This window comes from Zalophus californianus, chromosome 1, assembly GCF_009762305.2.
Source record: "Zalophus californianus isolate mZalCal1 chromosome 1, mZalCal1.pri.v2, whole genome shotgun sequence".
NCBI classification, from domain to species: Eukaryota; Metazoa; Chordata; class Mammalia; order Carnivora; family Otariidae; genus Zalophus; species Zalophus californianus.
The window spans coordinates 124,706,643-124,729,667 of NC_045595.1; the positions used below are offsets into that span (position 1 = coordinate 124,706,643).

Below are 23,025 nucleotides of genomic sequence, written 5' to 3' on the forward strand. Positions count from 1 at the left end.
TTAAGGGAACTTTGAATGATAGCCTTTGTAGAGCCTTTTCTTTTTGACTGGAAACCGTTAAGTGTAGGAGACTTAACAACAATAAGGGCTCGATAGAATTTGTCATTGATTGTAAATGGAGACTGTTATTAACAACTGTTGGGGCATTCCTTTGGAGATCCTTAGAATAATGATTGATATGGATGTATGGTAAGACAATTAAAAATGTCCACATTATGAATATTATGAAAGTTAATAATTGTCACTCATATTAAGATGTCTTCTATTCAGTTTTCATCACAACTGGATTTGAGTTGTGCTATTATCTTTTTCTTGGATGTGGAAACTGAGTGCAGAGTTGAGACAGGAGGCTGGGTTGCCTGGCTTTGAAGTGTGCGCCTAACAATTATGCTTAGGTCTTTGGATATTATTAGTTTGCTCATCTTCGCACTACTTAATATCACCATCTAGAAATGATGCTAATGATACCTGAACTATATGCTGTTTCTCCACAGCATATAGTTTATTTAAACTATTACTTTGATAAAAAGCTGGTGGAAGATATTTGTATATCTTATTAACCTAAAAAAAGTAGGAGAGGGTACAGTAGGTCAGACATGTACCAGATAAAGATAGGGCCGCCTCTTTATATTTGCCGAATATTCTGGAAACTAACTTCAAGATAATAAACTTACATAATAACCTTGATTTGAATTGAAAATTCATTTAACTTTTTCTTTATTCCCTGTTAGCCTAACTTTTCAACTCTTAAGTCCTGGAAGTCTTAAAAAAAAAAATCCTTTAATGTCTAGAGCCATAGTGACACTAACCCATGTGTAATTGTCTTGTTAAATCTTTTAAAGGAGAGATGATAGTAAAGTAATATGAAAATACAGATAAGAGCAATCTACACATATGAGATATACAGAGACATCCACAGAGAATGAGTCAAGAGCAGTGGGTTGGGAGTTGAAAGATCTGCTGGGTGGAGAATTGAGTACTATTAAATGTAAGTAGGTGTGTGGAGTAAATCGTGATCTGTGTTTGAAAAATGCTGAGAAATACATTGTGGCTGGAGCATACAGTACAGTATATGTGGACTGCAGAAATTAAACAGGAGATGAGGTTGAAGAGTTAATCTAGGACCAAACTGTAAACCTGATGGTGAATTTGGACTTGACCCTATAGGGAAGAGTGTTCGTGGAAGTTCTTAAGCAGGGAAGTGATATGGTCACATTTGTTTTTAGGACCACAACCCAGGCAACAATGTGGAGAGTGATCTGAAGAAACTGATGATAAAGTTGTTTGGGGCTGTTGTATTTGACCAAGTGGCCATTGTGGCATTGAACATAGAGAAGTGGGGCCAGGTCTCAGCTCTTTTTTTCTAAAATTTGAAGCTGCTTTGGCAATAGATTAATAATCAGAGACAACCCTATGAGTTCCCAGAGTACTTGAGATAGGATTGATAGGAATTTGGGGGAGGGCAAAATAAAGTAGAGGAAAGGGTAAGAATAGATCTAGTTTTTGACAGGGATTATTTGAGGGATGATGGTAGTATTGTAAATGAAGATAGGAAAATGGGTTGGTTGAGGGCAAAGGGGTAGAGGAGGAGGGAGATGGAATATTTATGACTACCTTCTGAATTTTCATTGTATATCGGGTCATGTTCTGAGTGTTATTTGTTATTTTTACTCTATTCCTATGAGTCAGGTAGTAGTATCTTTATTTTACAGGAAATGGAGGCTCAGAGAGGTTGAATGACATTTCTTTGGTTCAGTATTAAGAAAAATGAGTAATGATACTTTTTATAAATTCTAGATATAAAAGTAGAGCCTCTAATGCATGTTTTTGCCCAATGCTCATGTGTTTTTTATTTTTTTCAGCCAACGTAGAAGAGTACTAACAATGGCTGACAATAGTGTATTAACATCTACTACTGGGAGGACAAGCTTGGCAGACTCCTCTATTTTTGATTCTAAAATTACTGAAATTTCTAAGGAAAATGTATTTATTGGATCTGCTTCATATGTTGAAGGTAAACCTGTTGAAGGTAAACCTGTTAATCAGCTTTAAAACACCAAATCATTATTTTAATCCTAAACTGACTAGGAATTTAGAATTTAACTGTAATACTGTTAAGCTAGAGTAAAGTGATTCAGTAAATATTTGTTGACAGAATCTTTTATTCTTTGTAGTTTTTTTAAGTTTTTATTTCAATTCCAGTTAGTTAACATACAGTGTTATATTAGTTTCAGTTGTACAATATAGTAATTCAACACTTCTATGTATCACCCTGTGCTCATCACCTATTTAACTCCCCCGCCACAGTAACCATCAGTTTGTTCTCTATTGTCTGTTTCTTGCTTTATCTTTCTCTCATTTTTTTCACTTTGCTTGTTTTGTTTCTTAAATTTCACATGAGTGAAATTATATGGTATTTGTCTTTCTCTGACTTAGTTCTCTTAGTATTATACCCTCTAATACCATCCATGTTGTTGCAAATGGCAAGATTTTGTTCTTTTTATGGCTCAGTAATATTTCATTATATATACACCACATCTTCTTTATCCATTCGCCAATTGATGATGGATACTTGGCTTCCATAATTTGGCTATTATAGATAATGCTGCTATAAACATAGTGTACGTGTATCCCTTTGAATTAGCGTTCTTGTATTCTTTGGGTAAATACCAGTAGTGCAATTGCTGGATCATAAGGTAGCTCTATTTTTAACTTTTTGAAGAACCTCCATACTGTTTTCCTCAGTGGCTGCCCCAGTTTGCATTCCCACCAATAGTGCATGAGGGTTCCTTTTCCCCACATCCTCACCAACACCTGTTGTTTCTTTTGTTGTTGATTTTAGCCATTTATACCGTTTAGATTTTTGATTATTGTTTGGATTAATGCTTCTCAGCTTTGAAGGAGAAAGCATCTTATTGTTGAATATTGCTTTTTCTGTGTGTGAGGGCAATCTAGCTGCAACACTGTTGGAGTTTACCCAGTTATGACTGGTCAGGTGAAAAGCCACTTATTCCCTTAGCCCCTATATAAATGGGTCTGTCCCGACGTTGCATGCACTGTTGAAGAGGATGGCTGTGCAAGATAGTGAATGCTTTTTTTGGTTAGGAGGAGTGCTAATGTTTGTAGACTTTGTGGCAATTTGTTTTTTCTTTCTCTAAAGTGATAGATGGCCAAATTTTAAAAAATAAACTGAGAATTAAGTCATTTTAATTTTAGAGAAAGCAGTCTCCTCAAAGATGGAAAAACATGCCAGATATAGCGAAAAGAGGGATTAAGAACTGTTGATTTTGATATTAGTACCTGATAAACATATTTAAACATTTTTAATTTTAATAGAAGAAATGCCTCAAATTGAAACGAGACTGATATTGGTTCAGGAAGCTGGAAAACAAGAAGAACTTATAAAAGCTTTAAAGGTATGGAATTTTAGCTTTTTTTTTTAAGAAAGGCTATTTTTCTTCCATCAGTGTTTAAATAATTTTATAGTTTTCTTAATCTTATACTTAAGTCTCTTTTCCACAGACTATTAAAATAATGGAAGTCCCTGTTATAAAGATAAGAGAAAGTTGTCCTGGAAAGTCGGATGAAAAATTAATAAAAAGTGTTGTTAATATGGTAGGTCAAGCATTTCATTGCATGTGGCATGCTGCACTACTCTTGATTGTATTCTTAAATTCCACTTAATGGTGATTGGACCTAAATTAGGCACAAGGTATATTTTGTGCACTCTGAAGCTAGATGAATAGAATCTTTTATATTTATTTTTAAAAATTTAGGTGTTTCTGAAATCCCAAACTATGGTATATATTATAAGTAATGAACTTTTTACACTGTAATTTGGCATTGTTAAATTTAAATGGCACACATATATTTACAAAGGTCTGATGTTTTTCTTTAAACTCTTTAGCTTCTTTTTTTCCCATTAATTTTATGTTTATTCCAAATTCTTCCTTTATTTCCAAAATTATAAATCACAGGGGCACCTGGGTGGCACAGTTGGTTAAGTGTCCAACTCTTGGTTTTGGCTCGGGTCATGTTCTCAGGGTGGTGGGATCCAGCCCTGGGTTGGGGTCCACGATTGTTATGGAATCTCCTTAAGACTCCCCCCCCCCCCACCTGCTTGCTTGCACACAGTCTCTCTCTCAAATAAAATCTTAAAAAATATAAATTACAATAATTTGACAGTCATCAGGGAATTTGTCTCAGCATATGAAATATATCTAATTCTATATACCAGCTGTATTAGTTTGGAGGGCTGCCATAACAAAATACCGACATTGGGTGACTTAAACAGCAGAAATGTATTTTCTCTAGGTTCTGGAGACTAAAAGTCACAAGATCGAGGTGTTGGCAGGTTTGGTTTCTCTTCAGGTCTCTCTCCTTGGCTTGCAGATGGCCAGCACTTTTTTGTTGTGTCTTCACATGGCCCTTCTGGGCATGCACATCCCTGATAACTCTGTGTGTCTAAATTTCCTCCCATAAGTACACCAATTAGATTGGATTGGGGTCTACCTACGTGACCTCAGTTAACCTTAATGACCTCTTAAAAGGCCCTGTCTTCAAATGCAGTCTCGTTTTGAGGTATGGGGGTTAGGGCTTCAGTGTGAGTTTCGAGGATACACAATTCAGCTCATCACATCAGCCTAGCAAATAAAGCCCAAACAATTTACTGACCTATTCAGGATTTTCTTTTAAATGGTTCTGTTCTTTTTGCATAGGAGTCATACAGGTACTGAAATATCTTCATTCTTTTTCATAGATGTACATTATAAAGTGTTAAACAGGAAAGCCTTTTTATATTCTACATTTGCCATGTAACAGCTACCTACATGTTTATATCTTTCTCTTATTTCCCTCATATATCCTGAAATGATTAAGTTAATCTATACCCTTTTTGTAGATACTAAATGCCATAGTATTTTTTCTATTTCTATTTCTATAAATCATTCTGAAGATGATTTATGCAGGAAGAACTGTTAAGTGTGGCATCATTTTCTTGGTGAAAATAAAAAGTAATAGTGGATATCTTTCTAATGCATCTTACTATCGAAATGTGTATACTTAAAAAAATCATTTTAATTTTATATGTGTATTAGATGATTTATAATGACTAAGTCATGTCCACAGTTATGCCTTTATGATATTAATATTCAAAATTTAATATCAGTATGGATGGAGAAATGTATATATAAAAAAACAAATAGTAAAGAAAGAAGCCTGTTCACTATTAAGTATAATGCTCATTGTGTGATTTAAAAGTTTACTACAAATATAAAAAAGTGTTGATAGTGAATTGATTTTTTTAGGTGTTATTTAGAGTTATATGAGTTAACTTTGTAATCTATAAATAATTTTTATTTCTAATAACCACCTGAAAAAAAATCAAGGAAATTAAAGTGCCCTTTGTAAAGATGGAATCACTAGAAGAATTTGAAAGTTTGGATTCTCCAGAATTTGAAAATGTATTCATAGTCATGGACTTCCAGGATTCTGTTTTTAATGAGTTACACAAGACTGATTATAGAATTATTGGACCACCAGTTATCTTAAACTGTGCCCAAAAAGGAGAGGTAAGAAAATATACATTTATTATGACTTTCAAGGTTAAATTTTTATTAATGAATTTTGTGAAAATTCGTAAGCAGAAAAATCCTGTTAATTGTTGGGAGTATGTAAGATTTAGAATAGGGATAGTATTGGCTACTCTAATATAGTTTTTAAAATCTTTCTATTGTAACTTTTAAGAGTGAAAATCTAAGACTTTGAAAGTTAAATAATGACAATTACATATTTGTGTGTATATATACACACATATATATCTTAATACCTGCAATATCTTGGGAGAAATAATTTTTTAAACTTGGGTTCCAGAAATGTATATACATATATAAACTTATTTTCTTCCACAGAATAAATACACATTTCCATTTTTATTTGTTACTGCATGGCTTAAAATTAAATTATTTTAGCTTTTTTTTTTATATTGGGTTGTAAATTTGTTTATTTGTTTATTTATTTTAAGTAATCTCTACACCCGGTGTGGGGCTTGAACTCCCAACCCGTAGGTCAGGAGTTGCATGCTCTTCCAACTGAGCCAGTGAGGAGCCCCAGCTTTTTGTTTTTAAATAACATTTCAGTGTTAGAGTTGTAGTAGAGTTAGTCTGTAATCTTTGGTTTTGTTGCTATGTTTTGCCATTCTTAAACTTGCCTTATTAACTTAAAATTGTATAGGTCAATTTTGTGCTTCTTTTGTTATAGGTACTTAGTAAAGTGCATGATAATCTTTAATTCTCTGTTTTGAGTCAGAAGTGTTGCTTTCAAAAAACCAAGTAAACCTTTTAAAGGCCAAAATTGTTAAATAATCTTGCATAATGGTGGGAACTATATATCTATACTTATTTTTTTAACCATTCTTTTCCTATTATTTATATATATACATACATACATACATCTATCTATCTATCTCTGTTGCTTAAATTATTTACTATTTCCATTTTTTTAGCTCAAAAATTGGAATCATATTTGGTTCAAGTATAGTGTTATTTATGTAGTGTTCATTATAAAATGGAATTTTAATTGGAAACATTTACAATAGTGTATGGAGTCTGAAATTTTTCCTAGCAGATAAAACTTTGAGTCAAAGTATATTTTAGAACTGAAAGTTTGCATATAAATATGTTTAATTTGCCAGTAGTAAAGTGTGTTTAGATTGTGTGTGTCAAATATAAATTGGGAGTTATGGGGGATTTTTGTATTATAAAACATGTAATCTTTTTTTGCTATTTTTTTGTTGCATATTGAAAAATGCAGGAAATCTTTGGATTGACAAAGTTGATTGGCAAGAGGGGGAAATATGTTTTAGCTTGAGAAAGATGTGTTCTGTTCTCTACTATAAAGAAAACTCACAGATTTAAAATTGTTGTGTCCTTTAGCCTTTGCCTTTTTCATGTCGCCCACTCTATTGTACAAGCATGATGAATCTAGTACTATGCTTTACTGGATTCAGGAAAAAAGAAGAACTAGTAAGTATTTTAAAACATTCCATTCAAGGAATATTTTTTCCAGCCAAATAAATTTAAATTGACATTTTTTGGGGGGTTAATTATATCATAGTTTTATTTTAAACATATTGAAGGAGAATTTATGAATATACTATTTTAAATTTTATGAAGAAACATTATGAAGAGACTTGTAAAGAAACATTTTGTTTAGGCTGGCAGGCATATGAATTAAGAGAAAACCTTCATTACTATCTGATCTGTTTAAATTGTCTTTTTGTTAAGGATCATCAGCCACGTTATTTCAAGTTTTTGTTAATACATTGCAATTTTTTGTTATACACGTCCAGGCTTAAAGTATATTCATTGCCCTAGAGAATTCGTAGAAACTTTTTTGATTCATAAAATTCTGTGTTGGAGCTAATAGGGTATTACTGTAACTTTGTGGGCAGAATCTTGGTGTGATATAACCTCGTGTTTAAAAGAAGTCTTCTGTTTAGGATGCATGAAAGCCAGTTGTTTAATTAAGTTTTGTGTAATTATCTTTACTATCTTATCTCTATATATAATTTTGTCTGTGCCTGTTAGGCAATGAATCTTTAATTTTTTGACATAAAATTCATATCTTTATAAAAATTCTTATATGTACCTTATAAGTAAAAATTTTTCAGTAGATTCTAAATGACTTCTAAACATAATTTAAAATTTTGTTCAAATTAATCATAGTTAATGTTCCCTAATTTTTCTTTTGAGGTCAGATTGGTGACATTGGTTCATCACATGGGTGGAGTTATTCGAAAAGACTTTAATTCAAAAGTTACACATTTGGTGGCAAATTGTACACAAGGAGAAAAATTCAGGGTATGTAAACTTGAGTGTATTTCAGTATAGCATTTTGGTGGGGGTGGATTTAATAACAGTACTTTCATCCTATCTATTTCTCCCACGGTTTATTGAGGATCAGAAATTCCATTTTTGCTATATGTACATTTAGTAAAAATTTTAAATTATAGGAGTGTGGTCTTTAGTTTTTGAGGAAGCAATGGAACCTGAGTTAGGTCTTGAAATAAGTAGGATTTGTGAATGAGTAGGATTGTGGAGGTTGGTAGATGGGTGACATTTCAGGCAGATGATTAATATTAGCAAAGGTTACTAGAAGTGTTGGGGAATAAGGGGGTTAGGAAGTGTTGAGCAGATATTTCATTCTTGTCTAAATGGTATTAATAAGAACAAAGTTATGTTCTTATAAAATGGTTATAAGATTTAACTAGCGAAAACTGTAAAGGAACAGGAGAAACTACTTTTACTAGAATTAAAATCTTAGTTTAAGACTGCACTTGAGTATCTACAAAGAATTTATCACCTTGTTCCCACCCTCCATCAGTGTATTTATGTAACATGGTAATTTTGGGGTAGTGTTAAATTCCTGGGAGGTATTCTTTCCAATTCATATCTCCGTTTTTCGTGACTTAATCAGATATTTTCTTCTGTAGTCCTATCTTGGGAGTCAGTACTTCCAAGGAAGTAAAGATGGAGAAAGGAGAAATAGAAATATAGTAAAATAAAGATGAACTTAGCTTCAGAGTTACATTTGTTTAAAATAAAGAAATGGGGGCGCCTGGGTGGCTCAGTCGTTAAGCTTCTGCCTTCAGCTCAGGTCATGATCGCAGGGTCCTGGGATCGAGCCCCGCATCGGGTTCCCTGCTCGGCGGGAAGCCTGCTTCTCCCTCTCCCACTCCTCCTGCTTGTGGTCCCTCTCTCGCTATGTCTCTGTCTGTCAAATAAATAAATAAAATCTTTAAAAAAAATAAAGGAAATGGTTTGGACATCATGGAACTCGTTCTAAATTATTTTAACCTAACTTGTATGATTGAAAGACAGTTTTTCTGTTAATTTTTCTTTATACTTTGTCAGAAAGCAGATGAATAATTATCTAAAACTGCAAAAAACAGTATGTATAAAATTGCTTAGAAATTCCATGAATGCAGTTATTTAGGGTGAAAATTTATTGTAATTAATGTTTATATTTTTAGATTGCTGTGAGCCTGGGCACTCCAATTATGAAGTCAGAATGGATTTATAAAGCTTGGGAAAGGCGGAATGAACAGTAAGTGTTTAGAAATTCAGTAGTTCAAGGTGGCTCTAGCGCTATGGATAGCGCTTTGGACTTCTAGAAATTCAGTAGCTCATTATTTGAATTAAGTATGTTATGACTATAAACCCATGTGCCCAAAACCCTAAATTCATAGATAGTGTAGATAAAATGAATAGTCTTTGGGTAGCCTAAGGAATAAAGTCTAGGAGGAGCAAAGTTATAAAAAAAAATTATAAAAAATTGAAAATTGAAAAGCATCCGTGATATCTTCAGACTTTACCTTGTGAAATAATTTTGATTATCGTTAACATTCTAAAACTATTATGTAAAAACTTAATGCATCTGGATATTTAGATTGTTACACTTTTTTCACTGTTTGTCTAGTTACATTCTAAGTGGTGATTGCAGTTCATAACCTGTTAAGCTTTCCAACCTCATAATTCCTTGCTATTCTACTTCATCATTATTTAACATTTCATGAAACTACAGAACCCCTGGAATACATAGAAAATTTCATGTCCAGAGCAAGGATCTGAATCTTGTAAAGACTACTTGTGATCAAATTTTGTTAGAAGTTATTTCCGGGATGACTGAGGACACACCAATTTTTTTTTTTTTAACTGGTGTTTTTGTGAACATTTCAGGACTACATGTAAAATATTTTCAATAAATGGATTATGCTGAAAACCTTGAATTATTATAGATTCATAAATTGATATACTTACTGAATTTTAGCTGGTTTTAGAAGAGTATATTTTGTTTTTAGGGATTTCTGTGCATCAGTTGATGACTTTAGAAATGAATTTAAAGTTCCTCCATTTCAAGATTGTATTTTAAGTTTCTTGGGATTTTCGGATGAAGAAAAAACCAATATGGAAGAAATGACTAAAATGCAAGGTAGAATTTATTACAATTTAAAAGTTATATTTTTCCCCCCACTCTTGCTTTATCATCTCCTGGCGAATATGCCTCTTTAAAAATTCAGGTTTGGAGATAAACAGTTCGGCTTATTTATGCTTGCATGCATTTCTCTTTAGGAGGTAACTGTTTACCTGTTGGAGATGAAAGATGCACTCACCTTGTAGTTGAAGAGAATGTAGTAAAAGAACTTCCATTTGAACCTTCGAAGAAACTTTATGTTGTCAAACAGGAGGCAAGTAATTCTAGGATAAGATTGGCTTTTTTTTTAGATAGAATTTTATTTTTATTTTGTTTTATTTTTTTATTTTAAGTAGGCTTCACACCCAATGCAGGGCTTGAACTAATGACCCCCAAATTAAGAGTTGCCTTCTGTACCGACTGAGTCAGCTAGAAGCCCCAAGATTGGTTTTTTAAAAATATTACTAATTGCTTCTCTGATAAGATAAATTCTTAATTCATTTTTTATTTCCTCTTACCCTAGTGGTTCTGGGGAAGCATTCAAATGGATGCCCGAGCTGGAGAAACTATGTATTTATATGAAAAGGTATGCTTTTTTTTGTCCATTAGTCATTTGTTTTGTGCATTTGATTGTATAAAGATAACACTTCTGTTTGAAAAGAGCGTAGTATAATTGGCCTACTGGTCATCTTTAAGTCATGTTTAAGAGTTTGAAAATAATTGAACAGTTAGTTACTGAGTAATAGTTTGTGTAGATTTAAGTAAAACTCTTCAATGCAGAATTATTTTAATCTAATATATGTCATTCTGTGCTACTTCATAGTGATACTGTTATGAACAATAACACTCCTATCTTCAGAAACTTAGAATCTTAAGGGAAAGATAGATATACATACAACTATAGTGCAGAATACGTGCTATAGTTGAGTAATTATTTTAACTAGCCTCATTCTGAGAGACTCAGGCAGGACTGAAAAGAGTAAAAAGAGTAAAGAGCCAACTTACTAGGTTAACCTTGTAAGGACATTCAAGTTAGACAGCAGGTGAGAGATGGTGTGAAGCTTGAAAGTACATTGAAATAGCAAGTAGTTCAGTGTGGCTTTAGAAAAGAGTATGGGAAAGAAGGCCAACAAATAAAGCTTATGATTTAGGTAGAATCAAGTGGTTTTTAAAATGTTAAAGAATTTGGTAAGTATTGGGAGCCATTGAAGAATATTAAGGGGAGAGATGTCATTAGAAAAATGACTCTAGTAGTAGATTATAGGCAAGGAAAACACAGCCTTCATGCTAGATTGGTGAAGAGTGGTATCATTCACCAAAACATGGCATAAAGGTATAGAAGCAGGCTTTAAGGGAGGATTTTCTTTAGTTGGAGATTTAATTTGAATGGACTAATGAAGATGAGGTGCAGATTTATTGTATTACTATAAAATCTAGATAGGTACTATATTGTCTTCTGAATGCTTTTGTTCTTAGTATAAGGTTCTTAACCATAAAGTTTAAAAACTGCTTAAAATTTCAGGAGAGAGCTTTTAAAGCCAAGTGTTATTTGGCAAATATTGTAGAGCAATATGTCCAGGCACTGTGCTAAATGCTAAGGATATCGTGAACAAACTATGAATGGTCCCTGCCCTCCAGAGTTTAACAGGGGACTAGACAGTAAACAAGCTTACAAATGAATATGTAATGATGATAGAGCTGTGAAGAAACAGAATGAGGTGCTTGGGGTTAGGCAATTACAGTGGTCCCTTGACTATTGTGTTTTATGAATCTTCTGAATTACCTGGCAGAGTGTGTAGTTGTAAAATTATTGTTCAAAATCCAGATTTTGTCAGACTTGTAAATATATTTTTCTTCTGTTGCTGTCTCAGTATAGAACCAAGGAAGTAAAATTGAGCTTTTGTGCTTTTGATTGCAGGCTAATACTCCTGAGCTCAAGAAATCAGTGTCACTGCTTTCTCTAAATACCCCAAACAGCAATCGCAAAAGACGTCGTTTAAAAGAGACACTTGCTCAGCTTTCAAGAGAGACAGACATGTCACCTTTTCCTCCCCGTAAGCGCCCATCAGCTGAACATTCCCTTTCTATAGGGTCACTTCTAGATATCTCCAACACACCAGAGTCTAGCATTAACTATGGAGGTAATTCACATTTAAAAAAATTGATCATTAAAAGTTAGTGGAATGGAATAATTATTAGAATTTAGATAAATCACTACCACAGCGGGAATATGAAAGGTTCTGACTTTATCACCTTTGTTCTAGCTGAGGAGAAGAGACACATAAAAATGCTTCCATTTAATGATTGCTTACTATATGCTAAGTGCTTTCTATATTTTATTTGTATATCACTCTAGAAAATGGTAGAGCTGTTCAAAGAGCAAATTCTTAACATTAGCAAAACAAGATCACAGAAGGTGTCACATGAATTATGGAGAAAATAGGTATGATGAAATCAGTGGAGGGTGAGCTCAGTTTGTTCTCAAATGATACAGGGAGGCTCTACAATTAACTCTTCTTTCTTGATCATCAATTTTTCGCTCTATTTTTGTTTTTTAATTTGCACACAATATGTTGTGTATTTTAGAGTTAAGAAATAATCAAAACCTCTTGACCCCATGACTCTCTACTTAACTATTTCATTTCTCTCTTTCCTTTTACATGAGTACTCTTCAAAGAATTACCTTGATCTGTTGTGTCATTTCCTTGCTTTTCATTGTCTTCTCCAACCATTCCAATTGAACTTAAGCCCCTACTGCATGAAATTGCTCTTGCTGAGGAGACTGACAGTTTTTTTTTTTTTTAAAGATTTTATTTATTTGTGAGAGAGAGAACATGAGCATGAGCTGGGGGAGGGGGCAGAGGGACAAGCCGACTCCCCACTGAGCCTGGAGCCTGATGTGGGGCTCGTTCTCAGGACCCTGAGATCATGACCTGAGCTGAAGTTAGACGTTTAACCAACTGAGCCACCCAGGTGCCCCGCGACTGACAGTCAGCAGCATCTAACACATGAATAGCTATTTCTTGCTGGAGATAGTTTTTTTCTCTTAGCTTTTGTACCTCATTTCTCATTCTCCTTTGCCTAACTTCTCCAGCTCTAACTTGAATGTTATTCCTGAGTCATTTCTTCTCCACTGTATTCTCCCAAAGTGGTCTCATTTAATTCCATGGCTTTAGAAACATTCATATGCTGTTGACTCCCCAATGTGTCTTCTTCCCTGTCCAACTACCTACTTAATACTTACTTGTCCATGTCTAATATATATCTGAAACCTAACATAATCAAATTAGAACCCTTGATTTTGATTCTCTCTACCACTCTCTACTCCTTTATCAGCCTTTTCTATAAAATGGATCTCTCTTAGATGATTATGTTGGTCTCCTAAATGGTTTCTCTATATTCATTTTTGCCTTTTTTGTTAAGTTTATTTTTATTTATTTTTTTAAAGATTTTATTTATTTATTTGACAGAGAGATAGAGAGCACAACTGGCAGAGCAGCAGGCATAGTGAGAAGAAGCAGCAGGCTCCCCGCCGAGCAGGGAGCCTGATGCAGGGCTCGATCCCAGGACCCTGGGATCGTGACCTCAGCTGAAGGCAGACACTTAACCTACTGAGCCACCCAGGCGCCCCAGTTTGTTTATTTATTTAAGAAATCTCTATACCCAATGTGGGAATTGAACTCACAACCCTGAGATTAAGAGTCACATGCTCCTCCCACTGAGTCAGCCAGGTGCCCCCATTTTTGCCTTTCTATATGCAGCACTTAGGTCTCTAAAATACATATAAATTAAATCATGCCAGTCCTGTGCCTGAAGTCATTCAGAGGGTTTGTATTACCATAGCTTTCAAGTTTCTATGTGATCCTTTCTCACCTACATCCAACCTCATATGACGATATCATGCTCTCCTGTAATACTCTAAGCTTTAGTCACACTATCTCTGTTATTCTTTGGATATTTCCACTACATTCATACCTCTGGAACTTTATACTTGACCTCTTTGCCTTAAAGAAATCTTACTGGGCTTTCTGCAAAGTTAAGTCCCTGTTCCAGCACTTCTCACTAAACCATTACCTGGTTGTGTCTTCAGTAGTAGTTATCATTGTTAGAAATTATATTTTTTTGTTTGTTTCACCAGAATGTAAGCTTTAAGAGAACAAGAACCTTGTCTAATCCTTTGCTTTGTTCTCAATACCTAGTATAGAGTAGGTACTTACTAAATATTCTTGGAAAGAGTTCAGTGTCAATTTATAGAAGGCCCAGAAAACTGAGGTGGAGTTGAGAAATGAGGGGAACAAGAATATAAATAATACTATACAAATTCATATTTTAAGGGATAGTGAATTGGTCAGTTTGCTTATGAGAATGGAGGAGTAATAATTAAATTGGAAAGGTTAATTGGGGCCCAATATTAGAGGACTTTGAAATCAGACTGGTATGTCTGGACTGCATATTGTCATCAACAAGGAACTTTAGAAACTATTGAGCAGTAGAGTAATTGGTTGAGTAGGTAATTTGTAGTGGATTCTTCTGAAGAATGATTAAAAGGAAGACAGTTTAGAGATGGCCAGACCATGAAGTAATCTACAGTGGCTTGGGCCACAAGGTGATAAAGCCCTGAACCAGGGTTGCTAATGGTTGGAAAGGAAAGTAGGAAGCACTGTGGAGATACTGATAGAATGGAGTGACAAGAAGGGAATAAGAGATGACAGCAGAGTATTAAAATAGAAGAATGTTACCTTGGTGAAAATAGGGAGTCCTTATTTTAGAGGAAGATAGTATAGTTTTAGAGACTATTCACGTTAAATTGAGGTACACATGCCCAGTGGGTATTTGGAAAAATTGAACTTGGTGCTTGGGTGGAAAGATTATGATTAGATCCATAGGTGTAAGAATTTATTGGTTCCATAATTGTGATGGACATACTGGGCATGAGATGTTAAGAGCTGATCATAAAGGACTGAAGCTTGAATATGCAGTTTAGGGGACAGGAGAAGAAAATAGACATGACAACTATTCTAATATATTAGGTACTCTATATAGAATCCTCAGTTTGTAGGTCACTGTGTAAACACAATAGTTAAATTGAGTCAATATATGTCAAATTTTTCCTCTTGACATTTGTAATGGCAGAAGCTCTTGGGTCTGGAGAATAGTCTGAAATAATGTACAAGTGGGAAAATCTTTGGTCTGTTAGCTTTAGAAAGCATTCAAACTCTTATTGTATACATCATTATTTTAATATTTAAAATTATCATTGAGTAAAATTGATATGCTGGGTCTGTATGTTGTTTTTTCATGTCATTGTATATTATACATTTTAATATATATATTAAAACATTTGTTTTCCTATTTAAAAACTTGCCATTAGGAGATTCTGTACATTATGTTAAAGTACTTTAACCATATCTATAGTAAGAAAGTATATCTTAAGCTTTTATGAAAGCTTATGATTTCATTTTTTTGAAATACATATGAAGTATACTAATGTGTCCTCCCACTTTGTGTTGGACTGGATGTTTTATATTATGTTAAAAACTAACAGAATTTGCAGTTGATGTTGTGTTTTGTTGAGGAAGGCTTCCTCTATATATATGATAAGTTTTCTGTTACTATATAATCATAACCTTTTTATTCTTAAACTTAAATATTTTTATATAGTTTTTTCATTTTATTATTTGAGCTTTTTATTTTGAAATAATTTCAGATTGCAAAAAGCTGCAAAAATAGTACAGAGATTCCAGTACTCTTCTCAGAATTCCCAAATGGAAATATTCTGCCATGTTTGCTTTAGCATTCATTCATTCTCTCTCTTTGTCTATATGCACACGTATTCTGCACCGTTGGAGACTAAGTTGCAGATAAGATGTGCCTTTTCTTCTAAATACTTAAATGTGTATTTCCCAAAATAGAGGGAAATTTCTTGTACCACTACAATAGAGGTATTGTAATTAGGAAATTGACATTAATAGTATGACCGACTCTTAATTTTAATCAGTTGTTCTGCTAATACCCTTTTTAGGAAAAGAAAAAAGTTTTTTTTTTTCTGGTCTAAGGTCCAATCCAGGATCATATGTTGTTCTCTCTCTTTTGTGCCTTCTAATCTGGAATAGTTCCTCAACTTTGTTTTTAGTGACGTTGACATTTTTGAAGAGTACAGGCCAGTTATTTAGTATAATGTCTGTCAGTTTGGAGCCATTGATACTTTTGACCATTATTTTTTTCTGGCCTTATCCCATGAGGAAATTTTACTTTAATGAAAATCTAAATGGGTATATTTCTCAGAGTGGATATCCTTCCCCTTTTTTTGTTGTTAAATCTGTACAATGTCTGGTTTTTCATTAAATCTTTCTTCCTTTTTACCTTTTAGAAACACCGAAGTCTTGTACTAAGTCTTCTAAAAATTCTACTCCGGTTCCTTCGAAGCAGTCAGCCAGGTGGCAAGTTGCAAAAGAACTTTATCAAACTGAAAGTAATTACGTAAATATATTGGCCACAATTATTCAGGTAAAAGTTTGTTGCAAAATGATCCCTGTTCCAGTGTTCTTAACTAAAAAATCTAAGAGATACTATTTCTTATAAGAAAGTTATATAAGCATAGAATTTGAACATACGTATTAAAAATGAAAATATATGACAAAAAACTGCTATTAGGGAAATGCCATACTGTAATAGTAGCTTTTATTCTTATAGAAATAGCACCTTCTTTATAGTGACTAAAAAAGAGAAGGATCCTCAGTAGATGATCTTAGAGGGGACCAAGTTTTATTTGATATGGAACTTTGCAGGTTCTCTGTCATGATACTGCATTTATATTTATACGTGGATATGGTAGGTAACTTTTTCTAAAAGTGTGCATTCTAGGAGTCATTGCTTTATTTAGTACTGTATATATGCGAAAAGCAATAGCAATGAAGCATAACAATATGGATGTAATTTTTTTGGTAATCCTTTCATGTGTCAAGTTTCTTAAAGTATGCAGTGGTTAATCATAAATGTTAACTCATTGCTTATCATTAAAATGTTCTGTGAAGTTACTGCTGAAGAAAAAATTCTAATCGATCCTTATAGGATGAGATTGAAGAAGATACTAAGAATAAACTGAAATTCAGAGTTCTAAAAGGCAATATTTAGGACACTATTTTGGCATCTGCAGAAAGAGGGAATAGATTTGTTTTAGGTAATGAAGGAGATTGTCAGGAAAATAAAGTTGATACCATCAAGCTTATCTTTGAATAGAAAAATAATAGGGAGTTTCTGATTGGGGTTAATTTTTAACTGATCTCTATTTGAATTCTTAATATAACTCATTAGTGTTCAATATAATAGCCTTTAGTTGCTTGTGCCATTGATAAAATGCATGGATAAGAAATGGAAAGACTTCTTTCCTGGTATTCATGGAGAGGTTATTCTTCACAGTTAATTTGTTTAGCAGTAGTCAAGGGTTTATGAGGCCCTCTGCTGTAGTAAACTTTACTTGTTTTAACTCAGCTTTGCTCTTCCTCAAGGGAAATCATTCTAGATGAGTTTCTTGTTGAAGTTTTTATAGTCAGCCAAAAATGTAGTCGAGTAGCGGAAAATCCCCTTGGCATATACTGTTCATGTACTTTGGTAGCATTTATTACCCAGAAATGTAAATCCTTTCAGGCCATGTTAAATGCACTGGAGTTTCAGAATTCTAATTTGCATATCAGTTAAACTCACTAAAATGCCTTTTAAAAAACGCCCTTAGAATTATTAGACTGTAGATAGTCTCATACCACTATGCTTACTATAAACTCACCTAAGATTTTATTTAAAAGATTGTGGTCTAAATTCATAATGATGTTCCCTTCAGCTTTATTTTAGGACTGATGTTTTCCCTTCCCTTTTTTTGAAATTGGATTTGGAAAAACTTAATTTAGGCTCCAAATTAAATGAATATCCAGAAGCTTCTTTATTTCATGTAATATGTGGGTGCCTGTTAATATAAATTATTGTGCCAAGTGTTAAAGAGGATTCCTGTTTTAGAGGAGCTTAGACTGGAAGAGGAGATAAAACATGCATACCTAATTATAATACCAAATGGAAGGTTATGAGCATCACGAAGGAGGTTTAGATAAGGTATTTGGAAATATGTGAAGTGAGAGTTTTACTCTTCCAGCTTAGGGAAGGTGTTGGGCTGGAAGTTTCAATGGATTGAACATTGGAAAGAGTATCATAAAGAATAGAAAAATTGAAGTTAATTTTATTTATTTTTAAAGATTTATATATTTTAGGGCGCCTGGGTGGCTCAGTCGTTAAGCGTCTGCCCTTCGGCTAAGGTCATGATCCCAGGGTCCTGGGATTGAGTCCCACATCGGTCTCCCTACTCAGAAGGAAGCCTGCTTCTCCCTCTCCCACTCCCCCTGCTTGTGTTCCTGCTCTCACTGTCTCTCTCTGTCAAATAAATAAATAAAATCTTAAAAAAAAATAAAGATTTATATATTTTAGAGAGGGAGAGAGAGAGAGAGAGCGTGCATTGTGCATGTGCAAGGGGAGGGGCGGAGGGAGAGGGAGAGAATGTCAGTCAGACTCTGTGCTGAGCCCGATAGGGCTCCATCCCACGACCCTGAGACCATGATGTGAGCTGAAACCAAGAGTTGGATGCTTAACAAATTGAGCTACCCAGGCACCCCTGAAGTGAATTTTAAAGTATGAGTATGATTAGTACATGCAAAAAATATGGGTGGGAAGTGTATTTGAGATTGTGCAAACAGTACAGACAATTGAAGATGTGTATCATTCAAGGTATTATGACTAGTCTAGGGGCGTTAGAGTTTAGGGTGGTTAAGGGGACTTAGAGTAGGGGGTGGGGTTTGGATATAGTGAGATTTGAGGTAAGTCTGCCTATGCCAGACCAGAGTAGGCCTTTGTATAGTATGTTAGGTCATCTGTAATCTAGAGAAGAATTTTTGATGGGAAGGGGAAGATGATATCTGACTTGGATTTTAGAAAGATAACTTGGTTCACTTTGAAGAAAGTATTGGAGAAGGGAAATTGTGGAGGCGAGACCAATTTGAAGGTTATTTCAGCAGTCTTGGTTAGAGATTTTGAGGACCTGAACTTCTTAGGATAAAGTCAGTGAAAATGAAAACAGGATAAATTTGAGAAATGTTGGAAAGGTAGAATCAGAAGTTTTTGGCTATCTAATTTTATATAGCCAAACACAGGAGAACTGCTTTTGGATAGTTTAACATGTCTTAAGACTATTGGGAGTTTTTAATGAACCTTGATGTATTTTGGTTGTCTGAATATTTTTGTTAAAGATTTTTAATTAAATGTTGATAAAGGAATGTTTATAAATGATTACAAATATCTTTGAAACCTCTATTTTGTTTTTTCCCCCCAAATCCTAATCCTTTCCCTTTCCTCAGAAGTTAATTATCATTTGGAATTTTGTGCTTATCATTACCCTTACAGTTTTATCATATATGTGTAGGTGCACAAGCTATGTAAATGTAACCATGTTTCTTTTCTTCTTTCTTACTTCGGTATTTTTAGTTGTTTTTAGCAGGTAGGGTTCATCATAATTGCAGAAATGGAAGGCCTGAAAAATATATTTATTTACAATATATATCTATATGTACATATAAATATTTTGGATAAATAAACTTACAGAATTGTAGTTCTTAAAAATAGTAACAATTCATAATCTTCATTTAGTTCCTTACTCTTTATAATGTATTTTCCTTTTATCTTTTTTCGTTGTTTTTTGTTTTGTTTTTTACTTCATCTCCTCCTCCCCTTTGCGCTATTGGCATTCATTTTACTGCCACATATATTAAGACCCCAACAATATTATTTTTAGTTTGAATAGTCATTTGGCTTTTTAAAGTTTTGCTTTTTAAATTATCATACAGTGAAATTGACTTTGTACAGTTCTATGAACTTTAACACATGCAAAAATTTGTATAGCCTCTGTTACAATCAGAATATAGGTAATTTCCATACCCCAAAAAAACTCCTGGTACTTCCTATTCCTTTATAAGTCACACCCTTTCCTGATTGCAACTCCTGGTAACCACTGATTTCTTCTTCATCGCTATAATTTTGTCTTTTTTTAAAAAAAAATTTGTCTTTTTTGAGAATGTCCTATGAATGGGATTATAGTTAATATAACCTGTTGGGGCTAGCATTTTGCTAGCCTTTGAGGTTCTTCTAACTTGTCTGCATAGTTTGATCCTTTATATTGCTGAATAGTATACCACTGTATGGATGTACCACAATTTTATCTGATGATCCTTAAAGGACATTTGGGTTATTTCCAGTTTGGGTGATTATAAAAAGAGCTATTATCAACATTTTTGTATAGGTTTTATGTGAACATAAGTTTTCATTGCTCTTGAGTAAACACCCAGAAGTTCTTTAATCATATGGTAAGTAATATTTAACTTTAAGAAACTGTAAAACCCTTTTCCAGAGGGGTTATACAATTTTGGATTTCCACCAGCAATGTGTAAGAGTTCGGGTTGATTACATCCCAACCAGTTTCGATATTATCAGTACTTTTTATTTTAGCCATACAGATGTAATGGTATGTTATGGCCTTAATTTTCATTTCTGTAATGATAAATGATGTTGAATATCTATTCTATCTTTTTTTGTTGAAATAACTGCTCAAGATTTTGCCCATTTTTAATTGAGTTGTTTCCTTCCTGAGTTTTGAGAATTCTTTATATATTTTGAATACTAGTCCTTTGTCAGATATGTGATTTGCAAATATTTTTGTCCTAGTCTTTAGCATGTCTTTTTTTTTTAAATTAACATATAATGTACTATTTGTTTCAGGGGTACAGGTCTGTAATTCATCAGTCTTACACAATTCACAGTGCTCATCATAGCACATACCCTCCCCAGTGTCCATCACCAGCCACCTCATCCCTCCCACCCCCCCCTCCACTCCAGCAACCCTCAGTTTGTTTCTTGAGATTAAGAGTCTTTTATGGTTTGTCTCCCTCTCTGGTTTCATCTTGTTTCATTTTTCCCTCTCTTCCCCATGATCCTCTGTCTTGTTTCTCAAATTCCTCATATCAGTGAGATCATATGATACTTATCTTTCTCTGATTGACTTATTTCTTAGCATAATACCCTCTAGTTCCATCCACGTCGTTGCAAATGACAAGATTTCATTTTTTTGATGGCTACATAATATTCCATTTGTGTGTGTGTGTGTGTGTGTCTTCTTTATCCATTCATCTGTTGATGGACATCTAGGCTCTTTCCATAGTTTGGCTATTGTGGACATTTTAGCATGTCTTTTTATTCTAGGTTGAAAACTTTTAAATTTTGATGAAGTCTTATCAGTTTTTTTCTTTTATAGTTCATGCTTTTGATTTCATATTTAAAAGCTCTAACCTAAGCTTAAATTACAGGATTTTCTCTTATGTTTTCTTTTAAATGTTTTCATGGTTTTAGCTTTTTGCTTAGGTCTGTGATCCATTTTTAGTTTATTTTTTTGCCTAGGGCAAATGGTGTTTTAGTACCATTTGTTGAATGACTAGCCTTCCACCATCGGATCTGTCAAAAATTACTTGGTCATCTTTGTGTATGTTGGTTTGTGGACATTTTTCTCGTCTATTAATCTTGTATGTTTTTCTATTCACCAATATCACAGTCATGAATACTGCAGCTTTATACTAATGTGTTCTTTGCCTTTACATATAAATTTGTAGAATTAGGTTTTCTTTATCTACAAAAAGTCCTGGGATTTTGATTGACATTGGGTTAAATCCATAAATCAATTTGGGGAAGAATGGACATTTCTTACTGTGTTGAATCTTTCGATCCATGTCTTCATTTATTTAGGTCTTTGACTTCTTTCATTAGCTTTCTATAATTTTCAGCATCATGTACATATTTTATTATATTTATACTAATTTTAATTTTTTATTGTAAGTGTACTGCTTTTTGAATTTTGGTTTCCATTTGTACATTATTGGTATATAGGAATGTGATTGTGTGTGTTGAGAGAGAGAGAGAATGTGCACATCTCTATGCTGACCTATGACCTTGCTAAACTCATTTATTCTAGGTTTTTTTTATTTTTTTAGATTGATACAAGCAGCAATATAGACATAAACATGTCTTCTAGTTTGAAATCCAGTCTCTTTCTATTAAACTTGGTTTAATACACTACTATGTCAAGACATTTAATACTTATATTAAGTGTATGTCTGGAAATAACTGATTGCTTATTGTCTTCCTTAGTAACCTGAATAGAAAGTAGAAATTACTCTTGTATTCTAACAATTTTAATGATTTGTAGAACTGTGTGATAAACTTTTATTAGATTCTAACAACATTTTATTATAAGAGAATGTATACACACACAGATGTATAAATAAATAGGATAAAATAGAAAATGTTATAAGAAAAAAGGTTTCAAATTTAGGGAGAAGTATTTTTTTAATTACTTTTTTCTTTTCCATGAACATCTCCTCTCTTTTTTTTTTTAAGATTTTATTTGCAAGAGAGAGAGCAAGAGGGCGCGCACGCACAAGTGGGGTGGGGGGTGGCGGGAGAGGAGAGGCAGAGGGAGAAGCAGACTCCCTGCTGAGCAGGGAACCTGATAAGGGGCTTGATCCCAGTACCCTGGGATCATGACCTGAGCCGAAGGCAGACACTTTACTGACCGAACTACCCAGGCACCCCTCAACATCTCCTCTCTTATCACTGTCTATATGTTTACTTTTTTTCCTTTTCCCACAATCTATCTAAATTAGTCTTTTTTTTTTTTTTTTAAACATTTTAGTTATTTCAAGTACCATTGGAAGAGGAAGGACAACGTGGTGGGCCTATCCTTGCACCAGAAGAGATTAAGACTATTTTTGGTAGTATCCCTGATATCTTTGATGTGCACACAAAGATAAAGGTAAATTTTATATGTTAGGTTGGTAGTAATTCTTTTTGGATTGTGTTTATATAATGCTTTTTTCAGGTACTATTGATTGGCTAAATGAGTTTTGTACCTAAAACTTATTCCCTTATTTATTTCTTTGAATCATTTATGTCCCTTTGCTACAATGCCTTATT

The 23,025-nt window shown here is 33.7% G+C and overlaps 1 protein-coding gene across 1 annotated transcript in view; it reads left to right on the forward strand.

Annotated features, from left to right (window-relative positions):
- Positions 1 to 23,025, forward strand: part of ECT2 (epithelial cell transforming 2) — a 53,536-nt gene that overhangs the window by 1,258 nt on the left and 29,253 nt on the right. The window contains 13 exon segments of the mRNA XM_027583909.2: positions 1,863 to 2,029; positions 3,337 to 3,416; positions 3,523 to 3,615; positions 5,388 to 5,570; positions 6,933 to 7,022; positions 7,752 to 7,859; positions 9,032 to 9,105; positions 9,860 to 9,990; positions 10,131 to 10,246; positions 10,496 to 10,558; positions 11,891 to 12,113; positions 16,343 to 16,479; positions 22,745 to 22,864. Coding sequence (XP_027439710.2) covers positions 1,863 to 2,029; positions 3,337 to 3,416; positions 3,523 to 3,615; positions 5,388 to 5,570; positions 6,933 to 7,022; positions 7,752 to 7,859; positions 9,032 to 9,105; positions 9,860 to 9,990; positions 10,131 to 10,246; positions 10,496 to 10,558; positions 11,891 to 12,113; positions 16,343 to 16,479; positions 22,745 to 22,864 — 1,585 coding nt within the window.